The sequence below is a fragment of the Pipra filicauda genome, unplaced genomic scaffold, assembly GCF_003945595.2.
Source record: "Pipra filicauda isolate LSUMZ 115617 unplaced genomic scaffold, ASM394559v2 scaffold146_size1912638_pilon, whole genome shotgun sequence".
In the NCBI taxonomy this organism is placed as follows: Eukaryota; Metazoa; Chordata; class Aves; order Passeriformes; family Pipridae; genus Pipra; species Pipra filicauda.
In genome coordinates this window covers 1,605,114-1,620,713 of record NW_024103951.1, presented here as the reverse complement: position 1 = coordinate 1,620,713, position 15,600 = coordinate 1,605,114, and the positions used below count along the sequence as shown (strand labels likewise).

Here is a 15,600-nt window from a genome sequence, read left to right as displayed (position 1 = left end):
TTCATGTCTCCAGATTTATTCCAGTGTAATTCTGTTAATATCAAAACTAGAGTAAAAAAGTGATGAGTCAGGTCTGTTGTTTGTGAATCTCCCCTAGAGATCATTAGCTTGTATACAATTGCATTAAAATTTAAATGACATGCTGCTGTCATTTTCTCGCTTGGTTTGAGAAAATCTGCATATGTTGGAGCCTCTGGGTAACTAAAATTGAAGCAGTTGAGAAAATGTCGTATAACGATATGAGGAATACAGTCAAATATTAATTGTCTTAAACAGCTCAGCACAATCTGTGTTAATGTAAGTAGGAGAGTCATCAGTTCTGTTGCCCTGTCAATATGGTGAAGCTTTGAAGAAAGCTGCAGTGGGGTGCAATGTGATGCAGAAGATGCCTTGAATCAATTTAATTGCTAACTAGGATAAATAACTTCAGTATAATACTAAACAGCCATACAGAAAATTATTGTGAGAGGTTCCAGCTGAGAATGAGAGTTGTAAGCAATGGAATTCTTGCATGAGCATGTGTTACTTCAGTATGGCAGTATGTAGAAATTCTGGTGAGGCTCCAGCATGCTGGGCACAGTACAAGAAAAGATGACAGGGTGTGTATTCCACTGTTCCACACAATGAATATGTCATACAAAATGCAACAGGCAGATAAAAGGGCCTGGTGGGAGAAGGGCAGATGGGACAGTCAGGCAACCAGATACCTCCCCAGTTCAGCACAGAGTGCCAAGTTTTGGGGTTTTGCATGCTTCTCGTTCATTCTCTCCCCCTTTCCCTCTCCCTCTCTCGTCCTTGATTAGCTAACCCAAAATAAAAAATGTATTTAAGAACAGCTGTGAAAACTTAACAGTTTTGAATTTAAGAATGTTGTAATCACTATGATTAGGTTTCCCACCAAGAAATCTCATCTGCTGTCATATTATTAAGGCAGAAATAATGCATCAATGAACTGAAGGATAGCAAGAGGTTCACCAAAAATATCTTTGATTTCCTGTCCCCCTTCCCTGGGCAATAAGGAGTTGTTCACAGCCATAAAGACTGTTACAGGTGTGTACCTATGGATGGTATATTATATGCCCATTTATGAAGCACATCTCATGAAGAGATAAAATGCAAGGAATTGTTTCAGTGTATTCCAGTCCCCACATTGCTTGCAGTGTGTGGTCGCCTCTTGCAATAATTGTCTGCAGTGGTTTGTCCTTGAATCCTGAACTTTCCTTCAACTTTTTCCATTATTACTTTGTCTATAAATCTGTCCATAACCCCTGAACAACATGGTCTTTGAACTCCAGTGCATCTACTCAGTGAAATTCTCATGCAAGCTTTAATCTTCTCTCACCTTGATATATTTTTACTTCCCTCTTTATGGCCTGGCACACAAGCTGAATTTAATGGTGATAAATGTGTTTCTAAGATTAAAAGCTATGAAGTATGTGTTACAGATTAATCTAAGCCAAATCTTCATTTTCAACGTGGTACACTTGGGGAGGTTTGAGCAGGGAGGAGCTAAGGAGTCAATGGTTGTAGCTTAGGCTCATCTCTGGTGTCAAACACTTCGTTTTGTTTGCTGGTTTTGAAGAGCGTGTATTAGTGTTGGGTGTCTTTGCTACTATAGAGCATTAGATCATCGCTGAAGTAGCTGTCCCAATTTACCTTTGCACCGTGTTCAAGAGCAAAGTGGAGAGTCCTTTTGTGGAAGGATCTGAGGGGAGGAGAACAACAAACAAATCAAGGCCAGAAAGCAAATCTTTCCAGCCCATCCTCCCTATTTGCGTCTTCCCGATGCAAAAAGGGAATGAAATCATACATGCCCTTCCCCTTTCAGAAGGGAAGTTGCCACCGTTCTTGCTCGTGGTCTTTGTCAGCATGCAAATTTCTCAAGATATAGCAAAACCAGCTTATTACACAGCTTTGCTCCTTTTTATAAAGAGCCATTCGTTTGCTGCTGTTTTGCAGCACTACAATTTAATAATTTGTAGATTGTAGAAATAGTGTGTTAAAATGTTTTTAAATAGGAGTCATACCTGTGATTTTTTTTTTTTACTGTTGTTGTTGCTGGAAATTGAAGTATAGTGATGCACATGTACATTTAAGCAGTTGTAATTCAGAAAATGAAGATTTTTCAGGTGAGTTTCCACAGTGAAGTTTGCTTGTAGATTTGGCCTGGGCCAGACTTTGTGCCTGTTTTTCATATTAATATGTGGGTCTAGGGCCCTTTTGGATGGATCATAAACCTACCTAGAGGGTAAGAACTGAAGACCACATGGAGCCTCTCAGAGGAGGGTTTCTGCAGGTATTTGTGTATGGTATATATGTGTACGACTCCATACATACATACAGCCTTCCTATAAATGTAAACAAATTACTTTTTTAGGAAGAATACTCCTATAACCAGTATGATTAAAAAAAAGAATGTAGGCCTATGCTGAAGCCTACTAAATTGAAATCTTTAGGAATAAATTTTAAGCCCGTGTTGAATTTCTTCAATTTAGGCATTTGCTCTGGTCCTCGTGAGTCAGGACCAGTTGTCTGAATTTGATTCCGGAATTGTGAATTCCTCGTAGGAGATTGCAAACACTGAAATGCAAAAAAGAAACTGCGTGGAGCTCTCCATTTGTGCTCAAAGGATAGATTCTTTATCGAACCCCTAACAGGAGGCCACTGGCTTTGGGGATTGCTTTTAGTTTGTTTTCATTCTGTTCTGCTTTTCAAACCCTTTCCTCTCAAGAAAGCACAGCTGGAGAGCATTAACTGAAAACAAATGATGCTGCAGAATATCTGCTTGTTCATTGCTGCTTTTTCAGCTTAATTCTGCTAAATGATGCTTGATTGAAGTTTTAAACTGTGCTTAACTGCATTTAACACTTAAAAGCCAAAGGTATCTGTAAACCGATCCTCCCGGCCCGGCCCAGACGCGCAGAGGAGGAGGCGGAGAGGGGTAGAGGGAGGTTACCCCTGAGTCCTTCTCTCTGTTCAAGCTTTCTTGCCTTCCTTTCTCCCTTTAACATATTTAATTTCAAGTACCGAATTTTTGTGGGATGCGGGCTAGCTCAAATACAGGGCGGTGTTTGTGTCGGTTTTGTATTTTTACTTCCCCACCCTGCCTCGCTAAAAGCAAGGTGCTGGTGTGGACAGCACAAAGCTTTATTTGTCCTGGTGGACAACTGCTGGAGACAGCGGCTGTTTGTCAGCCCTGCCCGATAACACACCATCGCACCATCTGCCGCCCGTTCCGCTTTTGGAGGAGCGGGGGCGATCATTTCCAGCTGTGTGTGCCCAGCCTGCCGGGGGGGAGGCGGTGTCAGAGGGGCTCAGAGGGGCTCACGGGGGGTGCGGGGACACGGCCTCTGCAAAGCCAGCCTAAGAGTGGGGATGGTCTGCCAGAGCTCTCGGATAGATAAACGCGGAGTTGGAGGAACGTGGCGATGCTCTTCTGAAAAACCAGAGCGTTCCCTTTTGAATGGCAGAATTCTTGAGAAGAGATGATGGCTCTGGATCGCCTGAGCCGTAATTAAAATGAGATATTCTAAGGTGCTTCATTTTTGTTTGCTGGGTTAGGCTGCAGAGCTTAAAGACATCTGTAGGAAAAATTGATAGGTGATTTCTTTTATCCTGTTAATCCTTTGTCTGAATTTTCATTGCTGTTAGGAGATTTATTAGCATTTTTTATTACTGGTCATAGCCTGTGTTCTCTAATATATTTTTTGCAATTTCCTTTCTCTAGATTGTGCCATTTAAGGAGCACAACTCAAATTTTCCATCAGTTGCATCAGGGAAGCCATAAATATGTCACAGGGAGTGTATTTATGTACCGTATTATGCAGGGGAAAGAATTTCGCCTGTACTGCGTAAAATTAAAACAATAATTAAGCTTTGGCAGAAAGGTTGGAAGGAAAACTCCTGGCTTACATATATTTATATGTTTATGGTATGTGATAATTAAATGGCAGTTACAAATTCCTGTATACCCTAAATCACCTTAATGGAAACACTTGGGCCACGTTACCTCTTAGCAGGTGTCTTAATACTTGGAGGAAGGGTGAAAATTCAAGAAAAAGGGTGGGACTCAGGTGTCCTGGTAGGGAACAGAAGATTGTCCATGGGATCAGGTAGATGTCAGGTAGCTGAGTGGTGTCAAGCTGTGAAGAGAGCTTTCCCCTCCCACCTGGTTATGGGAGGCCATATAACAGGCACAGGGTAGGACTGTTGTCTCATGTCCGTGTTGGATCCCTTTCCATGACAAAGAGTCAGTCTTTTGGGGACACCGTCCTTCTAAAGATCATGATAATCATGGATCTTGGCAAAGTATGAGATAGAAATGGAGCAATGAAAAGCAGTGCAGAGCAGGAACTGGGGTGCAAAGTTAGGACTGGAGATGTGTTCTCCACTTATTTAATGATGTGTAGTCACATCTCTGTCTTGTAACACTGTATTTTTTTTTTTTTTATTTTTTAATCTGACTTCAAAGCTGCCTTTCAGCAGTTGGAAATGGTAACATGCATCACTGAATATAAGTGCTTTTTAATAAGTCTAAGGCCAAAAGTATCAAAACATAAGGTAGCTTGGTGTCTATAAAAATCCTAAAAAATTTCTTAATTTTTGGTGATGTCAATTCACAAAAACTTTGTCTTTCACCCGGCTTTAATTTTGCTCTGTACTTTTTCCCCCCAGACATCTTTGCTTTTATAACATGAGATAAAAATACATTCTTCATAGATTAATGAAGGCCATGAACATGATGTGATGACAGAGCTTTAAAAATTTATTTTAAAAAAATGGTATTTTCGTTTGGCAAACAACTGTTGTGTGCTAAAAGCTGCTCTTTTGCATGAGCCTTATGTAACATTGCAGTTAATAACATTTAGTGTTATCGGATGCTAAATGACTTTATCTCAACTACGAAAGCCTGTTTACAGAGATGAGGCAGCCTTGCTGGAGTGCCAGACTGTTAAATAACTACAGGTTGCCAAAACTAAATGAACTTTTCAGCTGGTAATGATGTGCAAATTGCTCTTGCAGATATATGTATGTATTGGAGAAGTGCTCACAGGCACAGGGTTGTGTCTCCTTAAAAACATTTCTTTGCCTTTGTCCTTAAACTAGCAGTGGCGGCATTAGAATGAATATATCTAGATATATAAACACAGCTATTTTGTGTTATTAATATCTGAATAGTTACTAAATAGCTATTTTAATTTAATTAACCAAGTATCTATTTATTTTGAAGTTATTAACTGTTATGTTAAAGGGCTATTTAAGCTATATTGTACTCCACTTGGTGAAATGCAGCTCTAGGTGAGAAAAGCAGCTGTGATTGTACCTTAACCAGCTTCCAAATATGATTGTAGTGTAGGGAAAGGAAGGTTTGTGATGGAATACCCAACCTGTGACCTTGGTGGGCCTGTGCAGATACAGTGCTAAGAAGGAGGAGAAGCAAAGGTCTGTCGGTTTCTTTTGTACGTGGGCCTTCTTGTAAACTACTGGTACAAAATTGGGAGACACGGGAATTAAACTCTGACACATCAGTTATGCAAGGTTTTATTATTTTTTTTTTAATTATTATTTTTCTCTTGAAAAAACAGTTTTCTGTAATGTGGCACCTGTGGGTGAAGAGGTCTCATAGTAAACTTTAAATGAGAAGATGATTCCTTAAAGTATGTTCAGAAAGGTGTTGGCCCAGGCTTGGAGAGTACGTTACCCAGAAGCTTCACTTTTCTCTCTGAGTGCTGCTGGATCCCGAGAGGAAGCACTGGGTTTCCTGTGCAAAGCTTGCTCCCTTGCCCTGGAGTGTCTCACTTTGCATTTCTTAGCCTGGTTGGGAATTTAGTACAAAGAGCCATTCTTGTGAATCATGTTTTCTTTGCAATTTTGCATTCCAGCTCAGCAATTCATTCCTCCTTTTTTCTACTGGCAAGAACATTACTGGGGTTCACATAACTTTGGTAAAATGGCTGGTTCAGGTTCTTCTGGGAGGCTTGAATGCTCCAGTTCCTCCATTCCATTGGGGGTTATTCTAAAAATACAACTCTTAGTATACCTAATATGCATTATAAGTAGTGAGATGTTCTGACAGTTAATATCCCCGAATTTAAAAGTTTTTCAAAGGTAAATATTTAATGTTGTGAAAGAAAGGCTTTTTCAGTAGTCAAGCTTACAGCTAACGATGTGTCTTCTGAGTAATCATGTTCCCATCCCTTGCATTATTAAGAGCCTTCTAAACATTATTTGTATAATCTTAAATGAAAATCGTATTTTGGAAATACTATTTTGAACGTTTGAGTGTGCTGTAGAGTGTTTCGTATAGGTCGAGTCTGTGCTTGTGTTTCACGCGGGGTGCACAGCAGCAAACATTCGGGTCTAACCATTCCTTTCCTCTCTGAAAGGACCGAGTTACTTGTGGTTCTTTCATTTCTCACTGAATTTTCCTGAAAACCTGAAGCACTTGCGGTGTTTGCACGGTGTGGGAGAGACGGTTCAGCCGTTCCAGGAGATGAGGAGCAGCCTCTTTGCAGCGGTCCATTTCCTCGCAGGCATCGCCCCCGTTCCCCCTCCCCGAGCTCCGGGGCAGGAAATGCCTCGCAACTGGTGGGTGAATCACTGGAGCTGCGGGGAGGGCACGGCGGCAATGCCAGGCATTGGCACCGGCGGGGTGCTGAAAGCATCTCTGAGGTCACCACTGGGCTGCAGGGCAGTGGGGTCTGGTGTGTCTTTGCTCTGCCAGTTGCTGAGGTGTGGGATCTGCTGGGACACCTCTGGCCCAGGGCTGGTGTGCTGGGAGTGTCTCTCGGCTTCAGGGCAAGGTGGAGCTGAGGGATGCACCCCAGTGCCCGGGATGAGAAGCTCTTTGCCCTTTCCCCTTCCCCATGGTAATACAAATGCCTCCCCCTGGAACTAACCCAGTGTTTAGAACCAAACTTCTGCTTCTTAAAACGCAAATCTTTTTCTAAATGGTCCGCCTTTGTAAACTATGTAGTAAAAATGTGAGAAGCGATAGATGGAGAGTGCATGCATTAAGGTACAGACCAAATGTTTAATAATGGTTCTGTTGAGTTAGGCTGCCTGAAAATTGTCAGTCTTTCATTTTAGACTTTTACCACTGTCCCATAAACCATTTTGAAACTAAGTTTATTTCTTTTCCTGAATTTAATTTTTGTTCATTCAGGACTATCCACAACTACATACATTTTTAACTTATAATGCTATTATTACACTTTTTTCTCAAGTTCTTACAACCAGCACCCCAGAAAACATAAATTCTATTTAGTATTGTAGGACAGACCTGTTCTAATTTTGTTGTAGGTTTGAACTGCTGTTGAATAGAATAAAAAGAATATAGTTCAATTTTCAAGTTGCAAAAACACATTTAGTATGTGCAATTTAGCAGCTGTTGCAAACACTTGGAGGCATTTTCTTCAGCATTTGAAAATTCCCTGTAGCAGTGAGACAGGAAACATTCATTTAGCTTTTCAAGCTTGAAAAATAATTTAACCTTTCCTTAAATTGTGTTTTGAAGTTTGGGATTAACTCTGTGCCTGGCTGCACAGATGGCTACATTTTACATACTCCTTTGTCTAGGAAAAAAAAGAAGAGACCACATGGTCAGTTAATGGCTTTAAACACTCCTAGTCCTCATTTTACATCGTCTTAATGGGACCGCAGAGATTCTGGGAAGATACTCAGAAAATTGTTGCTTATGGTGTAAGACTTGTAAGATGTGCTGTATTCTGTGTCCTGGAACTCATGAGCTATTTTTGCTTCTGCTTATTAATCCTGGCTAATGAATTTTACAGCTTCATCCCTTAAGATTTAACATTCATAATTCTGGTATGGAAAAAATGAAAACTAAGAGCACTAGTGTATAGAAAATGTTTCTTTATTACTGGAATGTGCGGGCTCTTATTTTGTAATCTTTTAATAGGCAAAATTATCAATTACATGTATTTTTAAGTAGAATCCGTATTGAGTCACTGAAGCGTTTATCAGCTAAATAACCTTTTTAGTCTTTCAGAATGCTTTCTAAGCTTTTTTGCTCGCCACTTTTGGGAAATACCGTAGTGAACTGTGAACTACACAAATCAATTGTGATTGGGAGAAATGATGGAAAATCCACTAAGTCAGTGGTGTGTCACCAGAACAGACAGTTATAGCATATAAAACCAGTCCTTTATTTGGTATCTTGTGCTTTATAAAGATTTTTTTTTCAAGTAGGTTTTAAAATAATATCAGCTAAAGGATTGCTAGTTTAACATAGAATCATAGAATGGAATCATAGAATGGTTTGTGTTGGAAGGGACCTTAAAGGTTATCTAGTTCCATCCCCCTGCCATGGGGGACACTTTCCACTAGACAAACACAGTTTGTGTAGGTCTGTATGTGGCACATAAAAGAATCTTGACAAAACCACTTAGTGCTGTACAGTGTTGAGCACTTGTAAGAAATCTGTCAAGTTTATAAAAGGTTATCGCTACAATATGGGCACATGACTCTTTTTTTTTTCTCCATTTGAAAGTACTAGTAAAGTTTTTAAGGCTACTACTGCTTTATAATGTAAAAAGGAAGAGTTTCCTATAGTCTCTTAAGCTCTTACCCTTTTAAACCAGCATGTGCAACTAAATCCATCTTTTTGAAGTTCTTGAAGATAGCTGTAACTGGTAGAATACTTTATGGCTTTATTGCAGTTTCTGCAACAAAAAGACTTCCATTGCAAACTCTGCAGTCATAAAGGTCATTCTTGCTACTATTAGATGGAAATTTTATGATGTTCCTGCAGTTCTGTGTGAGTATTGCAGACCAGGATGGGATATAGGGGTGTAGTGGTTTGAGATGCTGTGGATCACCATGTTGGAGTCTCTAGTCTTAAATGCTATCAGCCAGGCATTTCTGACAAATACTTAATTCACTTCTATTAAATTAAACTTAAGAACACCTCCAGATGTTGTTTATATATTTTGAGGGTGTTTGTATATATACATAGGAGAACATGCACCCTGCCTTCCAGTCAGCCCAATCCTCTTCCCCTAATTTATTCAAGGAGGAAAAGGTTACATTTCCTCTAGATTTTTGAGGGTGTTTTGTTTAGTTTTTTACTTCCAATGAACTTCCTTGAAAGAAAGACTAAGAGAGTGTTGTAGGAAAAGCACTGTTGGCTGAGAAGTACCCTTAAGCTGGGTACCCTTAAGTAGCATTTCCAGTTCTAAGATGCAGAAGGAGCTGGTATGTGAAGGTCAGAAGTTGCCAGTGTAGTTCATGTTAACACAACATGACGAATGTTGTGTTATAAACACTAGAAACTCTTTGTCTTGCTTGAAATCTGAAAATGTAGTAACTTCTTATGCTGCAATTTGGTAAGCCTGAAGAGTGGTTTGGGATTATTATTTTAAACCTCACAGATAAGGAAGCTCAGTCTGAAACTTCTCAGCCCCTTATTATGGGTGAAATGTGTAGAATTCTGCTTTGGCTTCCATTGATTATCTTAATTGCCTCAGGATTATCAGACTTTTCCCAATACCATTACTATCTTTATGACTGCTCGATAGAATACAGAATCTATGTTAATAAATAAAACATTGCCTGTAAATGGAGGTGCTGAAAAATTAACTCCTTCTTTTCTTTCTTCTGTTTTTTCAGCGGAACCCCTGCCTTTAATGGACTTGTGCCGAAGATCAATTCGTTTTGCTCTTGGCAGAGACCGCCTGCATGACATAGAAATTCTACCTTTGCCTCTGTCTCTGAAAAATTATTTACAGTACCAATAAGATGTCTAGAACCCTCTGGCCTCACGTTGGACTACATCAATGCAAATGGCAGAAAATTGTTTACAGCAAAATATAAATCTTTGTGATGGACACTTAAGTGTTATTTAATTTTTAATATATATTTTTTTCTGAACCAGTGAAAGCAGATCACTGTGGGGGACTACTAAAGAATGTGAAAACGTTGATTTGATTGAGATTCATGTGTTATCTGTTGCCTGTTGTGTTTACAGTCCTGAAGGCCATTATTCTCATCTCTCATATGTTAGTTTATCTTTGTTGCCTCTGGTAAATGCCAATAGAAAATCTGACCTGCAAGATGCACTGTCCTGCAGGACAGAGCGTTCTTCAATATTGTGATTTTCTTTTTGTCTCCTACACCTTACCCCAATAAATAAAAATAAATTAGCAAAGGAAAATTCTTGACAGTAACTTCTGAAAAATATTTAAACCTTGTCTTTGGTACACAGAGTTGCTGGGAGTTTTGAGTGTTTGGCACTCAACATAATTAGGCCTACACTATCTAAAAGCTCTAACGTTCAAAAAAGCAGATTATTGTCTAGAAGAAGAGTCTGTGGTTTGAAAACATGAGAGGAAAAAAGGGTATATGTGTCAGATCAGTTTTTGGACTTGGTAACAGTAAGGCGCAGTTTGTTGTTTTCAAGACCAAATCTAGTCCCTCCAAACTTCTGCAGTTTATAACAAAGTGTTCACTATCCCAAGAATTTAGGATATTCATATTTTAGAAAGCTTGTCACTTTTTTTATTTGAACAAATTTATAATTTTTATGTGGTATGAACTCTAAGTACTTTGTTTTCTTTTTAATGTATGTGTGGTTATAATGTTTATTTATCTGTTTAGCGTCTGTGGAGTTCTCATTTAACTGTTTCCCATCATGGGGTGACTGATTTTAGTTTTTTTCCCCATCTCCATCTGAAATGTATCAATTTTTCAGGCTCATCCCATTTTTTAAGATGCTGCTTTCTATTTGCGTTTCTTACATGTTTCAAGTTATCTGCCTGATCAGTTATCTAGTTTTTAAACTGGAAGTTGTTGTTATGGCAGAATGTCAAATGTTTAGACTGAGCTGCCTTCAGCATATTTTAATGTGAATTTACTGATGAATGAGGAGAAAATTTCTAATAAAGTCTACTGTCCAAAGTAAAACTCATATCTCCTTTGATGAAGTGTTAAATAACATAGTACTGCTCATAGCACAGAGTTGAAGTTCAGTTCCTCCTCCTGCAGCTTTGCAAATGTTTCTGCTCGGCACTTCTTTGGGATCACTGCTTTGGTTTCGTGTGTGAGAGACATCACAGACAACATCATGTCCCTGACTGATCCCACTCACTCTGCATAGAGCTGTACTCTTGCTTTTAACACCGTTCTGGTCAGATTCCTCTCAACAAAACCTCAGTTTTGTGCCAAGTCGTGCTTTGGGACTCCGTGCTTCTGAGGTAGGTTGGAGTTTGAGTGCTGTGCACTGGTGATCCAGGCAAAACCACTGACCCGCAGATGGTTGCCCTGCTCTCAGTCGCCCCTGGGAACAGAATTACAGTTCCAGCTGGAAAAGAGAAATGTGAGATAAATAGGATACAGCAACACAAGGAAGAGTGGAAGCAACAAGGGCAAGGTAACACAGGGATGTCAAAAATTAAATAATAATAATATTTGTGTGTCTGGGCACAACTGTGTAAGTTGATGTCTGCTTCAGCATCAGGTTACTTTTGGGCTGGCTTTCGCTTAAGGTGAGCGGTGGGTACTGCATTCCTTACCTTTATCTTGCAAAGGGGAAGAAACTAGAGCTGTGATCTGCATTTCCTGCTTTTCCCACTTGCTTTATTTAATTTTAACCTTTTGTCTCAATAGGTATACAGGAAGAAAGAGCTATAAAGGTATAATAGCTTACACAGAAGTTAAAATACAGCTGTGTCAAGTGATCTGTCATAAGCAAGGTAAGCAGCTGTTCAGGAATGGCCTGGTAGTCCTTATTTTTCTACCAATGAGGTCCATTTTAGGTAAGCATTTCCTAAAATTAGTATTTTCCTGTATGTAACTAGGCTTCATGTTCCTTTGAATAACTGCAGCAACACAACTGTTAAGTGTTGTCTTTTCTGTTCCTTCACTTGACCCAAGCCAACAGTTTTTTATTGTTAAAGTGGGAATTGATGTCATAAGATAAATTAATGGTGCATCTGTATGTTAATTAACATTTTACAGTGGCATTGGAATTTTAGTTTAGTTAGTGCCCCTTCTGTGAGGATTTCTCTAAACCAAACATCCTTATTTTAACTTTCAGATGGTTTTTTCTAACACTTACCCGTCTTCCAGGAGTGCTAATTTTACAGGTATAATAGTTTTATTCTTTTACTGTTCCCTAATTGCATGTTGTGATTCTGTGGATGGTAGATACACTCCTTCATGTGGAGTTAGGGACCTGGCTTTGGGGATCAGAGTATTTTTGATATAATTTTCTTGGTCCACAGAAGCCTTGTGATGAGAATGCACCATGGAGAACATTAATGATACTTCAGTGTTCTTCCTAACCACCCTTGTGCAAATAGATTCTCTTCCAAGAGGGTTTATGGGGAAAAAAAGAGTGCCCATCCATATTGCTAAGGATGAGTCAAGCACTGAGGCTGAGCAAATAGTCAGAGTACCTCCTCACAGAATGTACCAAAGAGAGTCTCCTCTCCGTTTTTGAGCTCCAGCCTGGGTGGGATGTCCCTCACCTGGATTCTCCAGGCTCACTTTAGCGGAATGCAAACGTTGTTTACTGTCTGCTTCAGGAGCGAATTGAGCAATAATTTATAAAGTGGTGATGCATTGGCTTTTGCCCAAATCAGAGGTCAAACACTAAGTTGTTATCATCCATTAACTAATGCAGTTGAAACTTCTGTCTCTCTATCCTGGCACCCTAAACACAAGAATATACCTACCCAGAGGTCCACTCTGAGGAGTGTCTAACAGAGAGAATGGTCACTTACTACAAAGCTGTATGACTGTGAGGTTTGCTGTGAGATGTCCCTTACATTTATATTCTTAATTTCCAGCCACTTTTGCCTTTCTTCACATGAAAAAAACATAGACAATGATGTATGTGATGGTTGTCAACTTTCATGTCCCTGTGCCTGAGCAAAAGGAGTACAGCTTTTCTAGACATGATCTGGAAGTGTTCCCATGGCTGGTAAAATAATGGTGGTAGAAACTCTGTAAAGCAAAACACGTGAGTCTTTATTGTGGTATTTGAAAGAGAAGGGCACGTGCCTGGCAGCTGAAACCAAATTGCAACCTTTGTGATGGATGTGGGCTAACTAGTGGGTTGCAATAAGATTTCACCTACCCTTTGGCATTTGGTTCTCTAATGTGGCCCCTTCCTAGGAAGTATTGAAGGTTCAGAACCCCTTCTGTTAAAACTGTGGTTGAGACTTGTGAAAACATGCATCATAGCTTCTCTTCCTTGCTTTCTCAGTATTGCCATTATTCACCTTTCTGCGAATTGGGGGGGGGGCTTGATTTATCCACCTAGAGGTGCTACTCTGGTGATCACGATTCATAGGTGCTGTAACTTCAGTGACACTCTTAGCTTTTAGACTTACTAAAGCTGTAATTCTATAACAACTAAATTTGGAGTCAAATTTTAGAAGCCATTGTCCTTTGGTGTCACACACATATCCCTACTGCTGTGCTGGCAAAGTCTGTGCTATGGAGGCTTTATTTCTGATTCTGATTGAACCAATGGGGATGTACTGAATGTCTGCATTCTCATCCAGAGATAATGTACTACAATCTGCTGGGAAATTGTGAAGTGTTATTTTAGACTTCACATGTAGTCTTCCTTGTGTTCAAGTTTTTATATCAACAGATTAACTCAAACTGTTGCTGTTGAGGTAGGACCTAACTTTACAGCAGTTTCTCAGTGTTCACTTAAAGCTGGGAAAAAGCTGTTTCAGAAGCAGACATGTACAAATCATTTGAGTGTTTTTGATAGTTATAAAAGAGCAGCAAGCCAGAAATGCTATAAAATTTCCTTCTCATCGCCATTGCAGTTGGTATTGTTAAACTATAACCATATGTTCTCATGTCAGTGAGCAGCAATCGCTGCACAGCCAGCCCTGTATCAGATCCAGCAGTGCTCGTTCAGGTACAATTCCCACTGACATCAGCGGGAGATCTGCCTGAGTCAGCACTGCTGCTCTTGGTTCCCATGTAAAGATCTCCAAACATTTCCAATACGTTGTTTTGAGCGATACTTTATTATATGTAAGCAATGTCAAGCAGATGGTTTCTGCAGCAGTTTTTCTAATTTGGCAAAACATGCTGGCAAGTGGAGTTAGGTGAACATTGTGAGAAAGTTGAATGAAAAAATGCATCTAGTTGAGTCTGAGAGCAATATTCAAGGGGGAAGCCAGACTTCTTGGCTCCTTGATGGTGATTTTCAAAAGCTTTTTCATTTATAAACCTTTCGAATCTCGCAGTGGTTTTTATTCTGTATACTTAAAGGAATGTAGGACCCTTTATGCATTCCTGTTTATCTCACAGAAGAATGTCTGGTGATCATAAAGTGGAAATCCTTTGTTTGCTTGATTCAAAAAGACACCAAAAGAACTCCTTCCTCCTTGGGAAATGCTCTCCGTAGACATAGAGCCATGGGAAATATTCAACATGCATCAAGCCTGGATGCCCCCCCCCCCCTTTTTCTTTTCTTGAGGTAGCAGCTGTTCCTTCAGAGAAGATCTTGGTGTGTTCTGCAGGCAGTGTCGAAAATAAAAATGGTTTGAAGCATCTGCTACAAAGGAGAACACCCTGCTGAACGTATGTTGAAGCAAATTTGAATGTACTATGGTGGGGGCAGAGGACAAAGAAACAGAGCTCAGGAGAATAGTGTTTCCTTAAGGGTTTGCCTTATTTTGTTTTTTTTTTAGCCCCATTAGAGAGTACGAGTAAATTTAGAGGGGAACGAAAAAAAGAAAATTTTTATGCTTCCACAGCATCAGGTGTTTAGTGTTGATGTTTAAAGTTTAAGCAATAGCATCCTCTTTACCACTAAAACTCTGTTGCAAAGCCTTAACATCCTAAAGCTATACCAGTGACTGTACTTCAAAAGCTTCCAAAGGTCTCTGGGCTCTGCAGTTGTATGAAAATAATGCCCTGTTGCATGTATTGTCCCCTTAGAACTTAATGAGTTAACATGTAGGCAGAGAGCACTGCTGCTCTGTGGTTATTGCTACGGCTGCAGGAACATATGGGGGTACCCAAATGAGCTCACACATTTGCCAAAGAGGAGGCCAGGACTTGGCAGAGCTGAGCCCAGTGTGGGGCAGTGCCTGAGCCCAGCATCAGCACCAGCGTATCTGCAGCCATTAATCTGTGGCTGAGCTTAAACAGACCCACATTGCAATTGGTAGGCATCTTTGCAAATCCTGTTTAAATAGGTGTCAGGATCAGATACTTGGAGTTTCACTTAAGTTATATAGCCTCTAATCTCTCCAGGTGACAGTACATGTTAAAGTAGAGCTCATGTTTTTAAGAAATCTAACATATTTTGGAGTGCTTACGGTTGGAACAGCTATGTTCTCGAAGTTTAATGTGCTGTTTCTCTGGCTTTTGAAAGCTACAGCACAAAAGGCAGGTGTCTTCAGACTTCTAAGGAAAAGCAAACAAAAGACACAAATGAGCTGATATTCCTGCCAGTTCTCATGTACAACAATTCCCACTGACAATTTCGAATGGCAGTCATAAGCCAGCATCATAGAGGCACTTAGTTGAGATCAGTATCTTTTTGGTGTTGCCTAGATCAGTTTCCTCTGTATTTTATATATTTTCAAGAAGAAAAAAGTATTA

At 39.8% G+C, this 15,600-nt stretch overlaps 1 protein-coding gene across 6 annotated transcripts in view; it reads left to right on the top strand.

Moving 5' to 3' along the window:
• The window catches only part of SPSB4 (splA/ryanodine receptor domain and SOCS box containing 4), a 161,319-nt gene extending 150,396 nt beyond the window's left edge, over positions 1-10,923 (top strand). For 4 of the 6 annotated variants that reach the window (XM_027729352.2, XM_027729350.2, XM_039378775.1 and 1 more), the window contains one exon: positions 9,631-10,923. In XM_027729352.2, the coding sequence (XP_027585153.1) occupies positions 9,631-9,758 (128 nt within the window). In that variant the 3' untranslated portion in view covers positions 9,759-10,923. The remainder of the gene's footprint in view (positions 1-9,630) is intronic. The other 2 variants (XR_005562577.1, XR_005562579.1) reach the window with 2 other exon arrangements.
• Positions 10,924-15,600: the final 4,677 nt, after the last annotated feature.